General features: G+C 34.1%; 3 protein-coding genes across 4 annotated transcripts; 2 read left to right on the forward strand and 1 right to left on the reverse strand.

The window, feature by feature from the left end:
- The first annotated feature begins 3,744 nt into the window (after positions 1-3,744).
- Positions 3,745-5,258, forward strand: LOC141399441 (methylmalonic aciduria and homocystinuria type D homolog, mitochondrial-like). Of its 2 annotated transcripts, none has more exons than XM_073978178.1 (4): positions 3,745-4,158; positions 4,366-4,523; positions 4,591-4,755; positions 4,816-5,258. In XM_073978178.1, the coding sequence occupies exons 1-4, from the start codon at positions 3,957-3,959 to the stop codon at positions 5,101-5,103; spliced, it is 813 nt and encodes a 270-aa protein (XP_073834279.1). In that variant the 5' UTR covers positions 3,745-3,956; the 3' UTR covers positions 5,104-5,258. The 2 variants fall into 2 exon arrangements, with proteins under 2 accessions (XP_073834279.1, XP_073834278.1); XM_073978177.1 differs by having other exon boundaries at positions 3,761-4,158; positions 4,366-4,526.
- Positions 5,254-7,832, reverse strand: LOC141399444 (COMM domain-containing protein 3). The gene is made up of 3 exons (XM_073978180.1): positions 7,814-7,832; positions 5,814-5,994; positions 5,254-5,759 (listed from the first exon to the last, which is right to left on the reverse strand). Exons 2-3 carry the CDS (start codon positions 5,953-5,955, stop codon positions 5,284-5,286), a joined length of 618 nt encoding a protein of 205 aa, XP_073834281.1. The 5' UTR covers positions 5,956-5,994; positions 7,814-7,832; the 3' UTR covers positions 5,254-5,283.
- On the forward strand, positions 6,223-7,609 carry LOC141399443 (uncharacterized). Its single transcript, XM_073978179.1, has 2 exons — positions 6,223-6,452; positions 6,952-7,609. The coding sequence occupies exons 1-2, from the start codon at positions 6,334-6,336 to the stop codon at positions 7,493-7,495; spliced, it is 663 nt and encodes a 220-aa protein (XP_073834280.1). The 5' UTR covers positions 6,223-6,333; the 3' UTR covers positions 7,496-7,609.
- Positions 7,833-17,279: the final 9,447 nt, after the last annotated feature.

The raw sequence follows: 17,279 nt of genomic DNA on the forward strand, positions 1-17,279 counted from the left end.
CCCTAACCTGAAATCCATTGAAATAAATAGACATTTCGCTGCTTTTCGGTTATGTGTGTGTAAGAAAGTAAGTCCGTAATCACACGTACACATTTTTCGGTAAAATAAAGTTTATTCTTTTACATTTTTATAAAAGTAAAGTAGTTGTTTATTCTCCTTTACATTTCTGTGAACTACTTTTGCATAATTTCAAGAAATTCATTGACATTTCCGCCATTTTCATCTCCAAATTAATGGCGATGACAACTTAACGATAATATCGATAGCAATCGATATTTTAAAACATTATATCGAAAATATCTAATGTTGGGAATATCGATGATTTGCCAACTCTAGGTATCACACCAGCTGATCGAATATGAAAAGTCAAATCCCTTTATAAAAAAATTATTTTTGTTGTAATTTCCCCAACAACATAAAGAAAGTTTTGACATAGCATATTCAAAATTTTACGATGCCACAACCTGGGTAATTGTGCCATGCCCGGGACATAGTAGAGTTCACAGTTTATACTAGAGCTGGCAAACCATAGACATTCCCAACATTAGATATTTATTGGCCAGTTCCCGTACTTTATAAAGTGGTAAAAGTCGTAAAAGTTGTAAAAGTCGTAAACGATTTTCATATAAATTTTGTGTACGGGAACGCAAAATGTGTAAAAGTGGTAAAAATTGTAAAAACTTTTTAGTTCTGGAACAGAGCTTATATGTTTTAAAATATCGATTGCTATCGATATTATCGTTAAGTTGTCATCGCCATTAATTTGGAGATGAAAATGGCGGAAATGTAAACGATTTTCTTGAAATTATGCAAAAGTAGTTCACAGAAATGCAAAAAAGAATAAACAACTGCTTTTATTTTATAAAAATGTAAAATAATACATTTTATTTCAAGAAATTTCGCTGCTTTTCGGTTATGTGTGTGTAAGAAAGTAAGTCCGTAGTCACACGTACACATTTTTCGCTAAAATAAAATGTATTTTTTTACATTTTTATAAAATAAAAGCAGTTGTTTATACTCCTTTACATTTCTGTGAAATAATTTTGCATAATTTTAAGAAAATCATTGACATTTCCGCCATTTTCATCTCCAAGTTAATGGCCATGACAACTTAACGATAATATCGATATCAATCGATATTTTAAAACATTATATCGAAAATATCTAATGTTGGGAATATCGATGGTTTGCCAGCTCTAGCTTAGTGTCCAACTGTATAAACTGTGAACTATATTATATGTGTGTTCGTTTACTCAAATTTGTACAAATTGTTACTGGATGTTGTTCGTTTACTCTACAGTATAATGCAAAAGACCTTAGCCGATTACAAGAAGTTGCTGAACTTGTACAAATTTGTACAAATTGTTGAGTAAACGAACACACCTTATGTAACTCGATCTAGGTCCCAATTTACATTGGGCGAGTTTACTTGCGGCAATTGTCATTTTGTAGGAGAGAGAGGTGAGGCATATGGTAACCCTTTGCCTCTCAGCACCCTCTCTCACCTACAAACTGACAATTGCCGCAAGTAAACTCGCCTAATATAAATTGGGACTAAGGACGCATAATTTCATATTTTTTTCCATGAAATCACTATCTATTCCCCCTTATTACGGTTGGCGTAGTCGTATGCGTTCAAATGTCGTAGGCGTAGTTTGTATTTTTTATATGATGAAAAATTATATATTACGAACCTTTTTTTGCGCCTCCGACTAAAAATCGACTCGCTTCCACCTCTGTTCAGAGTTCTGTTAACAACTTTTGACAATAAACATAATAGATTTTACATTAGCTCTGTTCCAGAACTAAAAAGTTTTTACAATTTTTACCACTTTTACACATTTTGCGTTCCCGTACCCAAAATTTATATGAAAATCGTTTACGACTTTTACATGAGTTTCTTTGCATTTTAAACACAATAATGTTTTTGACAACAAACATAACAATCAGCTGGGCTTAAGCTGGGTACACATTGTCAGTTTTGAATGACAGCTTTGTTGTTGCTTGCTAGTGTGGCCGTTCATTTTTGTCATTCATCATATAACAACAAAATATTTTTGTGGTTGCTGGACGGTTGGACAGTTATCGATAATTGCAAAAAATCGTCATTCAAAACTGACAATTGGTCTGTTCCCGTACTACACATTTCTACACATTTTTACTCCGATAACCGATTTTTCCTTTATGTTATCGAAAAAAATAGTAAAAATGTGCAGTACTGGAACCATGATACAATTAGGAAGGTAGATGCATCGGCGAATTGCTACAACAAAGCAACTTTTTTTGTAATGTAAACTGTCAAAATTTTCGCCGAATGGTCTCTTGTTGTCTCTTTTTATCGCTTGTGTTTGTCTTTAAAGTGATGACATGCTATCTCTTACTTACCCAATCATATGGTTATTTGTTTTGATTTTTCATGGCGAATTCCTAGTTTTTTGACGTTTTAGATTCGATCAGCTGGGCTGATGCATCTACCTTCCTAATTGTGCCATGACTGGAACAAACCAAATGTGTACTGTACTTTAGTGTAGAGCTGGCAAACCATCGATATTGCCAACATTAGATATTTTCGATATAATATTTTAAAATATCGATTGCTATCGATATTATCGATATGAAAATAGGGGAAATGCCAATGCTTTTCTTGATATTTTGCACACGTAGTTCACAGAAATGTAAAGGAGAATAAACAATTGCTTTTATTTTATAAAAATATTAAAAAAATGAATTTTACTTTACCGAAAAATGTGTACATGTAACTACGGACTTACTTTCTCACACACACAAAACCGAAAAGCAGCGAAATTTCTATTTATTTCAATGAATTTTATAGCCCGTTTCCACGGTACGTCGTTCGTTCTCTATTCGTTGTTCGACCCATAACTACGAATAAATTACTTATTTCCCCACACAAAATTCTATGAACAAACGACGATTTTTCTACGTTGTTCGATTAGAAATACTCTCTGAACGACGAATAAGTATGTCCCATCCATAACAAATGAGAGAATTTATCGAAAAATTAATTATGACATGTCTTAATTCAAAATTGAAAAATTTGTTGAAAACAAAAAAAATTTTAGAAAAAAGGAAGAAGATGAATGAGAAATTAATGAACTTAACATTTTGTATAGATGCTGAAGGATTATGGTTGTGTTTCCTTCTTAATTCCACACACATTTCTTGTCCATTAGTTCAAAATCGTGTAAAAATTTAGAAACAAAAAGGAAACAAATAACTGAAAGTCTGTATACACAAATATTGTTTTGACATGTTTCTCTCTCTTTAATTGAAAATACAAAATTATTCAGAATTTATGGAAAAAATGAATGAAATGTGTGTAGTTAAATATAGAAGATACATTTGAAGGAAAGTCTATTGCTTTTCCTATTCATTTAAGGTATATTTTATGTGTTTTCGGTTCAAATGTTCGTGAAAACAAGGAAACAAAAATGAAGGAAATTTTGTTTATGTTTCTGTTAATTACGAATGGTGTCTTGGAAACGGGTTAATTCGTGTACGTCGTTCGACAGGCGAACAACGTAATTGAAACGCTCGTGTGAACATGACATTAGGTTGGGATTTTTGTTCCGATAATATCGATAGGCAAAACTATCTATCGATATTTAATTTTTAAAAAAATAATAGATTTTATCGATAGTGCCATCGATTTTTTGCCAGCTCTATTGGACGACTCATCGATATAAAGTCGAAATCGAATTGGAATCAAAAAAATCGCAAATCGTATTCGAACTAGAATACCCTATGATTATTATTACACAAATATAACGAAAATAACGACAGACTGCAAAAAAATTCGGGCAAAAATTAAATTTGGCTTATTTTTTGGGACATTGTTGTTTAATAAAATCTAACGAAAAAATACTTGACAAAGAATTGGTGGGAACTGTAGTATACAAAATTTGTTAATGAAACGTATGGAGGAGGAATAAAACATGTCCTATTCCTTATTGCGATTTGTCCGTGCTGGAGTCTCTGCCTCATTGCGCATAACCAATACACAATGTCCCTTCACCTTGTATTTGCTGGCAATTCGTCCAAATAATTATTGCATTGTGGCACATTATTCCAGACGTAGCGATTCGAAAAACCTTGAGTCTGCGTTCAAGGTTGTCAAATCAAAAGTTCGTGTAGAAGGTAAATAAACATTGAGGGGCAAAGGCAAAGCAGTACATATGACTATACGATAATAGATGTTAACACAAATTATCTATATTTGTGTACATATGTGTATTGATATTGTGGAATGGGCAGAACAATGTTTGGCGAAGATGACTGTGATAATTTAATACATAAAAATATGATAGTTATTAACACCTTTTATTATTGCAAATTTAATTTCAGAATTTTTGGGCGGTGAATGTGGCCCTAACTGGGAGTTGTTAGCGCCTAAAGGAAACAGGTTCTTTCTTAAAAATGCCGTAGGGCCTGCTTGGCAAGGTGCATCAAGCACAATTACATTGGACGCTCCATTAGAATCGCTGGTCGATTTTGATGGAAAGGTGGTAAATTAAATAGTTACATGTTATGTAATATTTATATTACTAATTTTATTGTTTCTTCTTTTAGCAAAAAGAACAGAAATCGTTGTTGGAATTTTCTGTAGCACAATGCCCTTCACTGATTAAGAAATCGTTACATGAACTCTTTCCAGCTCCAGAAGTCGTATCTAGTGACAAACTAACTTTAGTAACATTAAAATTTAACGGCGATTCCGAACAAGGAGCTAGAAAGGTGTGTGTATATATCAATATTCGTTCCAATATTATTCCTAATTCGTGTTTATATTTCCAGTTTGTTTTGGCTGCTCGTGAAATTGCCTCCCGCCTCCGTTTGCATGGATATTGGGCAGACTTCATGAATCCATTTAGTGGGAAACCATTTTATTCATGGGCCAGCGGTAAAAATCTGTACAAAATCGATAAAAGGTTTCGTGGACTAAATATGAAATTGAAAAAACACAATGATTGTGTTGTCATTCTTCCGGATGAAAATGCCGAAAAGACATTTTCCGGTTCAATTTACACCAATGCCCCATCCGACTATTCTGAAATTAAGTCTTTAATCGATAATCAGGTTTAGCGACAACGAAAGATATTCTTTAGTAAGAATTGCTGTTTTCAAACTGACAACCAAAACCAAGAAAAATTTCAGGTATTTTCTTTAAGTTGACCTCCCCCTTTGTTGATATTGTTTTAGATTATCGTAATAAGTAAATAAATTATTATCAAATTATATTTTTGAATGTTTTATTAAGAGGAATTAGGATGAATCACTTGACCACTTTTCACAGTGTCTCTCAATTTCCTTGAGTTTGTTTATTAGCAGCTGCAATTCTTCTGTGTTGCACACAAATTCTACGATAGTTTCTCTTTCTCCATCGGAATTTTGTTTGTAACGTCCCATATTAATGTAGAAACCTGGTTCCCCGCTGCTTTTTTCCGAAGTTGAAGACTTCACATCTGCAACTATTCTCCATTGCAAATCCGTTACGTGAGGAAAACTATGTCCAATTTGTAAATGTCTCAAGATTAGGGACTTTTTATTTTCGATATAAGCTTTAACGAGTTCTTCGATAATAGGACTAGTCAATCCTTCAATGTCCTCTAACAATTGCCTAAATTCGAATTCGGAGAGGCAGTGTTTTGTAGCCAAGGTGAATAAACTACACACAGCATATTCACTTTGTTTTGCTTTACTGCTATTGGTGGCGTAAATTTCTGGAATGGGTTGGAGCGCTAAAAGAAACTTTAGTTTGAAGTACATATGTACTACATATTTGATGGTCTTACTGGCTTGTGGGTGTAGTGTTAACTTTATTGTATTTAATATTAACTTTCGACTGGTCTCCGTCTCCATTGTTCCTAAATGCCGCAACCCTTCCACAACATTACTCGACAATAGTACAGAATTCGTTTTTACAGCTGAGTCCATGGTGAAGGCCGTAAGACTCCAAGTATTATGGAAAACGGTCTTATTAGAAAAACAAGGAAAATGTAAAAATGCGATAAACGTCAGTAATCAAAACAGAGGGGAAAAGAACGACGAAAAGTGAGAAGGAATCAACAAGAAACGAATACGAAAAAGAGAGAAATTTTGAAAAATGGGAAGAAATAGCTATGAAAGAGAACCAGCAAGAACCAGCTATGAAAGGAGAAACTTGTTAAGTTTTGTTTTGGTTCCCGATTTTTATTGGCCAATTCTTCTTCCTCCTCTTCTTCGTATAATAATTTCTTCATATGATTTTTGCCGTGCGTGTTACGTATTTACAACTTCATAAATATTTATAATTTACTGAATTAAATAAAATAAATGGCTTTGTCAAGAGCTACCAAGGAATCCATACCGAAAGATGCCGTCATAATAACGGAGGATGAAGCTCTCGCATATCAATGGAACATAATTTCAAAATGGGAGAAACTGAGTGATGTGTATGTGTTTGCATATTTAAATTAATTAATGGAAGGAGTTTTGGCCCAAACGCGGATACTTCTTATATTTTTACCGCAGATACTCCGTGAGATCATGAGTACAGCGATATACATTTTTTCTTGCGGAAGTCAAAATTGCCGAGATGGGCTTTCAAAGTTTCATTAGTACTTATGATTTGTTCCCACATTTTTAGCCTCCTTTTTAAATTAACAGTATTGAGGGTGGCAAACGTCTACGCAATATAATCTCCATCAAAATTTTGAAGGCCCTGAAGGCTTAACAATGATACCCATCATATTACCTCGGTCTTCTGTAAAAATACGAGACAAATCGTGGGCACTTTAAATACCCATATCTCGGAAAGTATTAGTATATCATTAAACAAGAAAATATTGAAATCGTTATACTCATGATTCCAAATGTTAAAATATAACTTGATACGGCAAAGTGCCCAAAATTCGACTTAACGGAATTAATCAATGTTTTCTTTACTTTCAGCTGGTCGTTACGCTATGGACCGGGTATATTATCAGCTATGGCGACTGGTACCGGCATTTTCGTTAACAATCATTACCGCACCAAGCTACGCTTGGGCACATATGGTAGATTCTCAACGTATCTTCCCATAGTTGTTATTCCTGCAATATTTACTCTTTCATGTCACAAACTTTTTGTACAACGTTCGGTTCTGTTGGATCCAATGGGTGAATGTCCCACATGTGTGCAATTGAGAGCAATGGCGTTCCAAACAGCGTTCGGGGCAATATATCCCACAATACTGGCACCCCTATCGGCTTGTATGTTTGCTACAAGACATTTCACCTATAGATTACCTTCGATTACCGAAAATCCCAAGGAGGTTTTGCAACTAATCCGGAAATTTACGAAGCCCATTCTTCCCCTACTTACTAGTATATTGTGTATTCAAGGTTTAACAGCAATATATCTGACGTACGAAGAACAGAAGCAAAATTTAGTTGTGTTAGCCAAGATGAAAAAGTTCGAACAGGAAGTGGAAGATAACTTGGCCATAGGCATGTGAAAAGAGAATGCGTTTTAAAAATATTTGTTAAAAATAAACTCTTGTACAAAGTTATAATATTTTCTGTAAATAAAAAGTCTTTTACATCGATTCTTTTTACGACATCGTATGGAAGGATAATGTGTTTTTAATAATCGTAAATTCCCGGCCAAGAGCCGTCTACTTAAGAAAACAGGAAATTTGGCAGAAGTTGAATATATAGTCTGGATTTGGATCGATGATAAACAAATTTCGATTTAAAGGAAAATTTTGTTTTTTTGATATATATATATATATATATATATATATATATATATATATATATATATACCAACCTACCAAAACTATGTTAAATAAACTTTAAAATTTTATCCGAGAACAGGAAAAAAGTTTGTACTTTTGTGGATAGCGTCCTCCTCCATATATGATATCCACTTTCAAATTTGATGTAGTATGAAAGCCGTACTACGATGTGTAAAATTTAGACCAAATGGATCAATCTACGCCATAATATAAGCCACGAGGACTACCTGCTGTAAAGATTTCAAAACAATCCGACGCATGTCCTTCACCGGCACATTTGCGAATTTTGAAATATTGTGTGGGAGGTACCCCAAGGAATGGAACGATATAGGCCACATTTGCAAAGTATAGACCAAAATGGCTGCTCTCATCGCAATTCATTGTGCAAACCATTTTTAGCGAGAATGCTTAAACTTTTCTGGGAAAGGTACCGGAAGGAGTGGACCGATCTACGAACTTAAACTAAGCTTGGTGAAAACATTAGGTTCCCGCGCGTTCCAGAAAGACAGGACCAAACATATATACATTGGCCTGTTCCCGTACTTTATAAAGTGGTAAAAGTTGTAAAAGTCGTAAATGATTTTCATATAAATTTTGTGTACGGGAACGCAAAATGTGTAAAAGTTGTAAAAATTGTAAAAACTTTTTAGTTCTGGAACAGAGCTCATATGTATGTGTTTATAGTACCTTCGTTTGCTTAAAGTTTAAAAGGAGGACAAATATGCATAATAAACGTATATTCCTGGGGTGATGAAAGGGACCAAAAATAGATTTTCTTTAAAGATTTTAAGTATACAAAAATTATGGAATTTGAGAATTCCGAAAAAGGTAATTATCGTACTTACATGTCCCAAAGAGGATATACCAACAAATCTACTTGACTAATATCCGATGACGCGCCAATTTCAAAAATCCAAACAATGATTTGTTTTTTTTTCTTTTTTCACAAAAAAAGGTTTTATATGTAAAGGGTGGTTAAATTGTAAGGGCCGATGTTGATTTTGAATAAAACACAAACTATATGCATTTTGATTTGAACGCCCATTTTGATAATAAGTCTGGATAACTTTAACACGTTGTTGGATTGTGTATCTCTCCATGGTTCAAATTGAGTAAGTCTAAAATAGAGAAATGTCAAATAAAACTCGGAAAAAAACTTGGCGTTTAGGTGTGGTTCACATTCAACATCGGCCCTTACAATTTAACCATCCTTTATTTCAACATATAAACAATAATTGCTCTGGCCCAGAACCTGCAAGAATCTACTACTTTTTACTACGATAACAATTTTTCCTTTATTTTATCGGAAAAATAGTAAAAATTAGTAGATTCTTGCAGTTCTGGAACAGACCAAAACTTCGGAAATATCGATAAATGTCAAACTGTCCAGCAACCACAAAATATTTTGTGGTTGCCTGATGCCTGACAAAGATGAACGGCCATTTGAGCAAAACTGACAGTCAAAAGTGATCGTGTGTACCCCACTTAATTATGAGATTCGATATCGAGTTGTTTCGAATCGAGTACTCGAATGTGGTATGATAGCATTCGATATCGAGCAAAATTATCGATTTATCGGTAAAATATTTGCGAGACTTTACCCGTAGCTAAATTACCTACGAGACAAACAAAACTCTGTTCCAGAACTAAAAAGTTTTTACAATTTTTACCACTTTTACACATTTTGCGTTCCCGTACACAAAATTTATAGCTCTGTTCCAGAACTAAAAAGTTTTTACAATTTTTACCACTTTTACACATTTTACGTTCCCGTACACAAAATTTATATGAAAATCGTTTACGACTTTTAAAACTTTTACGACTTTTACCACTTTATAAAGTACGGGAACAGGCCATATATGAAAATCTTTTACGACTTTTATAACTTTTACGACTTTTACCACTTTATAAAGTACGGGAACAGGCCAAAAATGATCAAGAAAATAGAAGTGAAATGTGCAAATTGGTCGTTGCTTTCGTTTTATAGAACAAAAGATAAATTGGCAAATAAATGTGAAAGAAAAAAAAAATAAATTAAATGAATTATGTCATGTTCACACCGGCATTTGGATTACGTTGTTCGCTCACACAATTACGTACACGAACTAACCCGTTCATACTACACGATACATAATTCATAGTAACAAAGTTAAGCCCGCGGCACATACGGTACGTTGTGCGATGCGTTGCGCGTTGAAAACAACAATCACAAGAAAAATGTGTAAGTGATGCCAAGTTTGTTCTTGAAGTTTTCATGTGGTTGTTGTAACGCAACGCCCAACGCGCCATATGTGCCGAGGCCTTTAATCAGAGCTGAGCAAAATCAAGAGAGAGGCAAATTTAAGAGAAAATTAATATTTAATTTTTCTTGATGTTTCATTACTTATTTCAACATTTTTTAAACATTAGTGTTGTCTAAAATCGTCCACAATGCAAATCATTAAAAAATATAAATAAAAAATTCCATAAACTTTTAATTGTTTATGGTTCACAAAAAACTAAGAGTATGTTTTCACAATTTACTTATGTGCTAGCACACAGGCGTGCTCACCCCTACCTTTAATGTTTTATTATTTTTATTAACTGTTTTAAATGGAAATTTAACACAAAAACAACGTAGTATGATTTGGAATCAACAGGAAAAAGAATTATCTTTCCTCCAAATATGTATTCTGTATGAAGCTGCAGAACTTCCATTCATGTTTTCTATTTTTTCTTCCAATTGATGGTATAAAATAACTCCTTGCTAGCACTCGATTGTTCCGGAGAAAATTGGATGTGTTGTGGGCATAGCTTTTGCTCCATTTGATTCACAACATGCTTCACAATTTTTGACGTTGTACTCTGGCTCAAACCTAAGAGGAAATCATAGCCTACGGTGTGTTGGAAACCGCCACTTCCCAAAAGAGACAGCGTTGCCGCCAGCTGCAATGTTGGTGGAACAGATGATGAAATTGTTCCCTGAAATTGCAAACACGAAAGGACATAATTGAAAGCCTCCTTCGTCAGCCTGAATCTCTGTCGAAATCTGCAAAGAAATATTAAGTCTGTCTGGTTACTTTCCCAGCAAGAATTGTCCAGCATGAACTTTCTCAGAGAGTAAGGGGTTTTTATTCTATTTTGCTAGAAAATTGTAAAAAGTAAACAGACACCTTCCCAGCAAAAACCAGCAAGCAATCAGCTGACTTGCCAAAACAGAACAATTTGTCCGCCAACAAAGGAAGCAAACACGTTGTATTTTAGGAACAAGACGGGTTTACACGCGCACGCCCGTTTTTTTTGAAATTTTTACCACAGGTAGGTCTCGTTGCCCTGATCACAAAAATGTATATATCGTCTAGATGTAGTCCATACTTCCCGAGATATAGGCCATTAAAGTTCAAAATTTTCTTTTAAATTATAATTTTCTTTTGCAATAGCCGGCCTTCGGCCGGGGATTTAAGACTTTCTCCTATGGACAGGGGCAAATCTAGGGAACGGGAACAACAATTTATTTTAAATTATAAATGTTTCTCTAATTAGCCGGCCTTCGGCCGGGGATTTAAGACTTTCTGCTATGGACAGGTACAAGTCTCGGGAACGGGCACAAAATTTTTTTTAAATTAAATTTTTTTCTAAATAGCCGGCCTTCGGCCGGGGATTTAAGACTTTCACCTATGGACAAGTGCAAATCTAGGGAATGGAAACAAAACTTTTTTTATATTATTAATTTTTCTCTAATTAGCCGGCCTTCGGCTACATATTTTTGGAACTTTAAAGGCCTATTTCTCGGGAAGTATGGACTACATCTAGACGATATATATATTTTTGTGATCAGGGCAACGAGACCTACCTGTGGTAAAAATTTCAAAAAAATCGGGCGTGCGCGTGTAAACCCGTCTTAAGCCAACAATACAATTAGACTATGCTATTTCCACAATAAAATTGTTTTTAATGTTCACAAACATAAATCAACAAAAAACTAAAAACAGCTGATTGATTGTTTTCAGGAAGAAGAAGAGCTTGCAAGTGCTTGCTAGAAGAAATTTGTCCAGCAAGAATTTGCAAGCTCTCAGTGAAATAACTGTCAAAATGTCTCTCTCGAATCGCTCTCTTTTGCTGGTTTTTTGTGTTAACAGACGACTTCCAGCAACAATTGGTACAAATTGTTACAAATTTTAAGGGGAGTACACACTATCATTCAAAACTGACAGTCAACGTACTTTTAGGACGATTTTCGGGCAAATAACAAATTTTATTTAGCTAAAAACGTTTGAAATACAATACATACGATCTTATTTAGAGATTACAAAAGAAATTTTTCAGTTAGGCTTTGATATTCACGAAATAGACCTCCATGACTGTCAGTTTTGCTTGTCAATGTGTACTATACTTTAGGGTAACGAGACACAGCTATTTTTATAGAATTTAAATTAATACATTTTTAGATTTCATACTTCAAAATTCTTACACAGCTTCTGGTAAAGACAATGGTTCACTTTGTGTACGGATTTGTTTTCTAATTAAATTAACATTTGTTTCATCTTCTTCATCAGAAGATGATATGTAATAAAAAAGCACAGAGGGTTCCATTTTATTTATTTTTTCTTAAAATATCGCGCCAACCAGCAATTGTCTTCTAAAGCTGAAAACAGATACAACGTTTGATTAAATTTTTGCGTTGGGCGTCGAGAAAAAAACAACAACAACAGAGCGACGACGATACCAAAGTCCAGCGTTTATCTGTTTGTCGGCATATATTTCAAATGAATTTGAATTTTTCGGCATCATGCCCAACAGTGTAAAAACGGCCAAAACGACACAAAACTTTACCCAAACGTTGTATGTGTTTCCAGCTTTAATGCTATTCCATAGCTCAAACGTCAAATGAAATCTCATCTGGATTTCATTTGACGTTTAACCTATGGAATTGACAGTTGAGATCGAGTGGATTTCGTAAGTGTAAACATAGTATAATATTTCTATTTGACACAAACCACCGTACATTTATTAAGGTAGATGCATCAGCAATCAGTTATAACAATGTCAAAAAGATTTTGCAATAATAAATAATTTCGTACATTTTCGCAGCACGACTTCATTCCGAAATTATTGTTCAATGTATTATTGAAACAATTCAACAGATATTCAATACTTTTCATTCATAATTTTGTTTTTTTTTTTTAATTTTCGTTTTAAGTTAAATATTTATTTTTTGGGGTCTACCTTTATGAGTGTTAATGATATCATATAGTCGATTACCGGTTATTTTTCGAATTTATCGATAACAACGATTTTTCCTTCTCGACCGAGTCCCATGTCCCAATTTACATTAGGCGAGTTTACTTGCGGCAATTGTCAGTTTGTAGGTGAGAGAGGGTGCTGAGAGGCAAAGGGTGACCATATGCCTCACCTCTCTCTCCCACAAAATGACAATTGCCGCAAGTATTATAGAAACAATTCAACAGATATTCAATACTTTTCATTCATAATTTTGTTTTTTTTTTTTAATTTTCGTTTTAAGTTAAATATTTATTTTTGGGGTCTACCTTTATGAGTGTTAATGATATCATATAGTCGATTACCGGTTATTTTTCGAATTTATCGATAACAACGATTTTTCCTTCTCGACCGAGTCCCATGTCCCAATTTACATTAGGCGAGTTTACTTGCGGCAATTGTCAGTTTGTAGGTGAGAGAGGGTGCTGAGAGGCAAAGGGTTACCATATGCCTCACCTCTCTCTCCCACAAAATGACAATTGCCGCAAGTAAACTCGCCCAATGTAAATTGGGACCATCATACCATGGTACAATAATACAGGTAGCATTATCATGCCAGCTGATGGTAACATAATGTGTCAACTGCATAGAATTGATGTCAAATTTTGACACCTTATGTTATCAACAATTGCCGATGCGGCTACCTGTGTATTTGTACCATGCATCATACCAATCATGCATGGCACAATTACCCAGGTAGTGGCATCGTAAGATTTTGAATATGTTATGTCAAAACTCTTTATGTTGTTGGGGAAATTACAACAAAAATATTTTTTATAAAGAGATTTGACTTTTCATATTCGATCAGCTGGTGAGATACCACTACCTGGTAGTTCTGCCATGCAATCATGGTAGAATAAAGTGAAGGTAGGCCACAGCTAACAGCTGATTACAATTTTTTTCTTTTTATGGCCTAATCCGTCAAAAGCAGGGTTGACATTTTGTACTGTTGTTGACATTATGCAATCATAAAGGTAGATGTATCGCTGAATTGTTCCAACAAAAAAACTTCTGCTGTAACACTATATCTTAAAATTGAAAACAAGGACAAAAATATGTATTCGCGTGGCAAAATAAAATTGTTGATTTTTTTAGCAAAACTTACGAATGAACAATTTATCAAATATTGATATTAATTTAAATTTGTTCCAAAAGTATGGGAATGTAAAAATTACAATTTTTGTAAAAATTCTGCTGACATTTATCTGCAAATCGGATAACAGCAATCACGATGTCAGATTAGCCAAACTTGTCAAATAGAAAATAAGTGAATGACATTTTTTCACTGTCATAAGTTTGGGAAGAACTTTTGCTATTTTTGGAACACTTTTCCAACAAGAATATTCTGGAGCCTAGCTAAAGAAGTGTTTTTACACTATATGGCACTTTTAACATATAAAAAGTGAAGCTCTAAGTTCCATTTTTTCCATATTTTTGTAATACGGGATAGCTATGCAGGTACATCTACCATTATTATTGTACCATGCCATTTGACGTTTTAAGCCATGGCTGCAGGGTGGCATTTCTCAGTGATTTTCATACCTGGCCTACCTCTACTTCATTGTACCATGATACCAAAATTTTTCGGCGTTACGAAATAAGTCCCCAATGAAATAACTCCCCAAACTGAAAATGAAATAAGTCCCCAAAATTTTATACACAAAACAACAACAACTATAATTTAAATTTTTGGGGATTTATTTCATTTTTCTGGGGATTTATTTCATACGAAAATTTCATTATGAAATAACTCCCCAAATTTAGAAATGAAATAAATCCCCAAAAATTAATTTGGGGACTTATTTCATTTTTCTAAAATTGCAAATTATATCCCACTGGACTGGACGCAGTCGTTGTGCTTTGTCATGTAGTTATTGCTTATCAAGTAGTTTTTTGAAGAGCGTCTACTGATCAGTATGGTCGAAATTATTGCCGCTGAGAAAAAAGTTCGAAGGTATTATATATTCCAAAAATGATTTACACACAACACCTGCATTTGCAGCATAAAATGTTGCAAATCAAGAGTGAATGTGGAAGATGGAAAGTTTGTTTAACAAAAAAAAAAAAAAAATATGGAGCTTAATCATTAGAATGAAGAAGGAATATATATGTATAACTAATACGGCGTTTAGATTATAGTTTTTTGCAGGGTTAACCTTCTTTATGAGGATTTATTTGAAGTATACACAATGGAAATGACATTTGAAACCCAGACCCACTGGGTTAACCCGGTTATATGTAAACGGCCTATAAAAGCATAGGGAAATGTGATTGTGAAAGTAAATCGTTTTCGATGAATAGTAGTACGAGTAGTTGTTTGTGGGAAAAAGGACGTGTCTTGGAATCAAGTTAAAAATTCGCGCGAATTTTTAACTTGAAACCAAGACACGTCCTTTTTCCCACAAACAACTACTCGTACTACCATTCATCGTATTTGATCGTAAATTGTTTTGTTGTGAAAATAGGTTGATAGTATGGTATGAAACCAAAATTTGCGCGAATTTTTGTTTCATACCAAAATATCAACTTATTTTCACAACAAAATAATTTACATTCAAATTCTTAATATTTGAAAGCATTGAATATGTATTAAATCGTTTTCGATGAATGGTAGTACGAGTAGTTGTTTGTGGGAAAAAGGCGAATTTTTAACTTGATACCAAGACACGCCCTTTTTCCCACAAACAACTACTCGTACTACCATTCATCGCATTTGATCGTAAATTGTTTTGTTGTGAAAATAGGTTGATATTTTCACAACAAAACAATTTAAATTTAAATTCTTAATATTTCAAAGCATTGATTATGTATCTTTATTAAAAAAAAGAAAAAATATTCCTATGAAAGACAGTGAAATAGATAAGTCAACAGAGTTATTGGAAAACGGTAAGATAACGGTGAAAATCTTTTTAACTTGGATAATATATGAGAGAAACGGCATGTGTACAAATGTGGTACCAAAAGTCCCAATTTACATTAGGCGAGTTTACTTGCGGCAATTGTCAGTTTGTAGGTGAGAGAGGGTGCTGAGAGGCAAAGGGTTACCATATCCCTCACCTCTCTCTCCAACAAAATGACAATTGCCGCAAGTAAACTCGCCCAATGTAAATTGGGACAAAGTAAATATTTTCCAAGAGGAAATTCGATAAGTTCGTTTTTCAGATGAAAATAAAATCTTTGAAAAATAACTCAATTGCAGAACAAAATAACGCCTTCAAGTGGCCTTGTTGCCTAGAAAATTTGAATCTAAATTGATGTTGTATAACCGTATATGTTACCAATTACTATTTTTGCTGCATACGAACAAAAAAAAACATAACAATCGATGAAAGTTTTTGGGGAATTATTTCATTTTTAAAATTGGGGGCTTGTTTCATAATGAAATAAGTCCCCAAATTTGGGGAGGTATTTCATTTTATTTTGGGGAGTTATTTCACTTCGTTGGGGAGTTATTTCATTTAAATTTTTGGAGACTTATTTCATTATGAAATAACGCCCCAAATTTGGGGAGTTATTTCATTTTCAGTTTGGGGACTTATTTCATTGGGGACTTATTTCGTAACGCCTATTTTTCCGTGTCGACATTTTATTCACGAGTAAATTATCGATCGAAACGAATCTCATAATTAGGCCCCAGGGGCCTACTAACTTCTTTTGTCTGTTCCAGAACTGCAAGAATCTACAAATTTTTACTATTTTTCCGATAAAATAAAGGAAAAAATGTTATCGTAGTAAAAAATAGTAGCTTCTGGCAGGTTCTGGAACAGAGCACTTGTAATCGGCTAAAGGCCTGCGTACATAAGCTGCCTCGCCTGGTTGCCTTGCTTTCCTACTTCATTTCTGACGTAATAAAAATAAAAAAATAAAGGAGGCCGCGAAATTTTCGGACTGGGTTGCCCTTTTCTTTTTTATTCTTTTATCAGAAGCAAGCAAGGTAAGCAGGCGAGGCAGCTTAGTCCCGGTCCACACTAGCGTGAATTTCATTAAAAAATTTCATGAAATTAGGTGTTCTTAAATCGAATTCCCCACTACAGCAATTTTATGATTTTACTCTACTATGGACGTCGATCTAGAGACTCATAATTTCATATCAAAATTTCAGTGAAATTACTGTAGTGTGGCCCGGGACTTATGTACGCAGCCATACGTATTGGTCGGACTTTGCGTTAGAGTTGTATAATCTAGTTCATTTGAAAGATCTAGTTCAATAGCTCAGCTCTTTAAACTGAACTAGGTCAGTAAT

The sequence above is a fragment of the Musca autumnalis genome, unplaced genomic scaffold (genome assembly GCF_047663935.1).
Source record: "Musca autumnalis isolate F117 unplaced genomic scaffold, ASM4766393v1 scaffold_3, whole genome shotgun sequence".
Classification (NCBI taxonomy): domain Eukaryota; kingdom Metazoa; phylum Arthropoda; class Insecta; order Diptera; family Muscidae; genus Musca; species Musca autumnalis.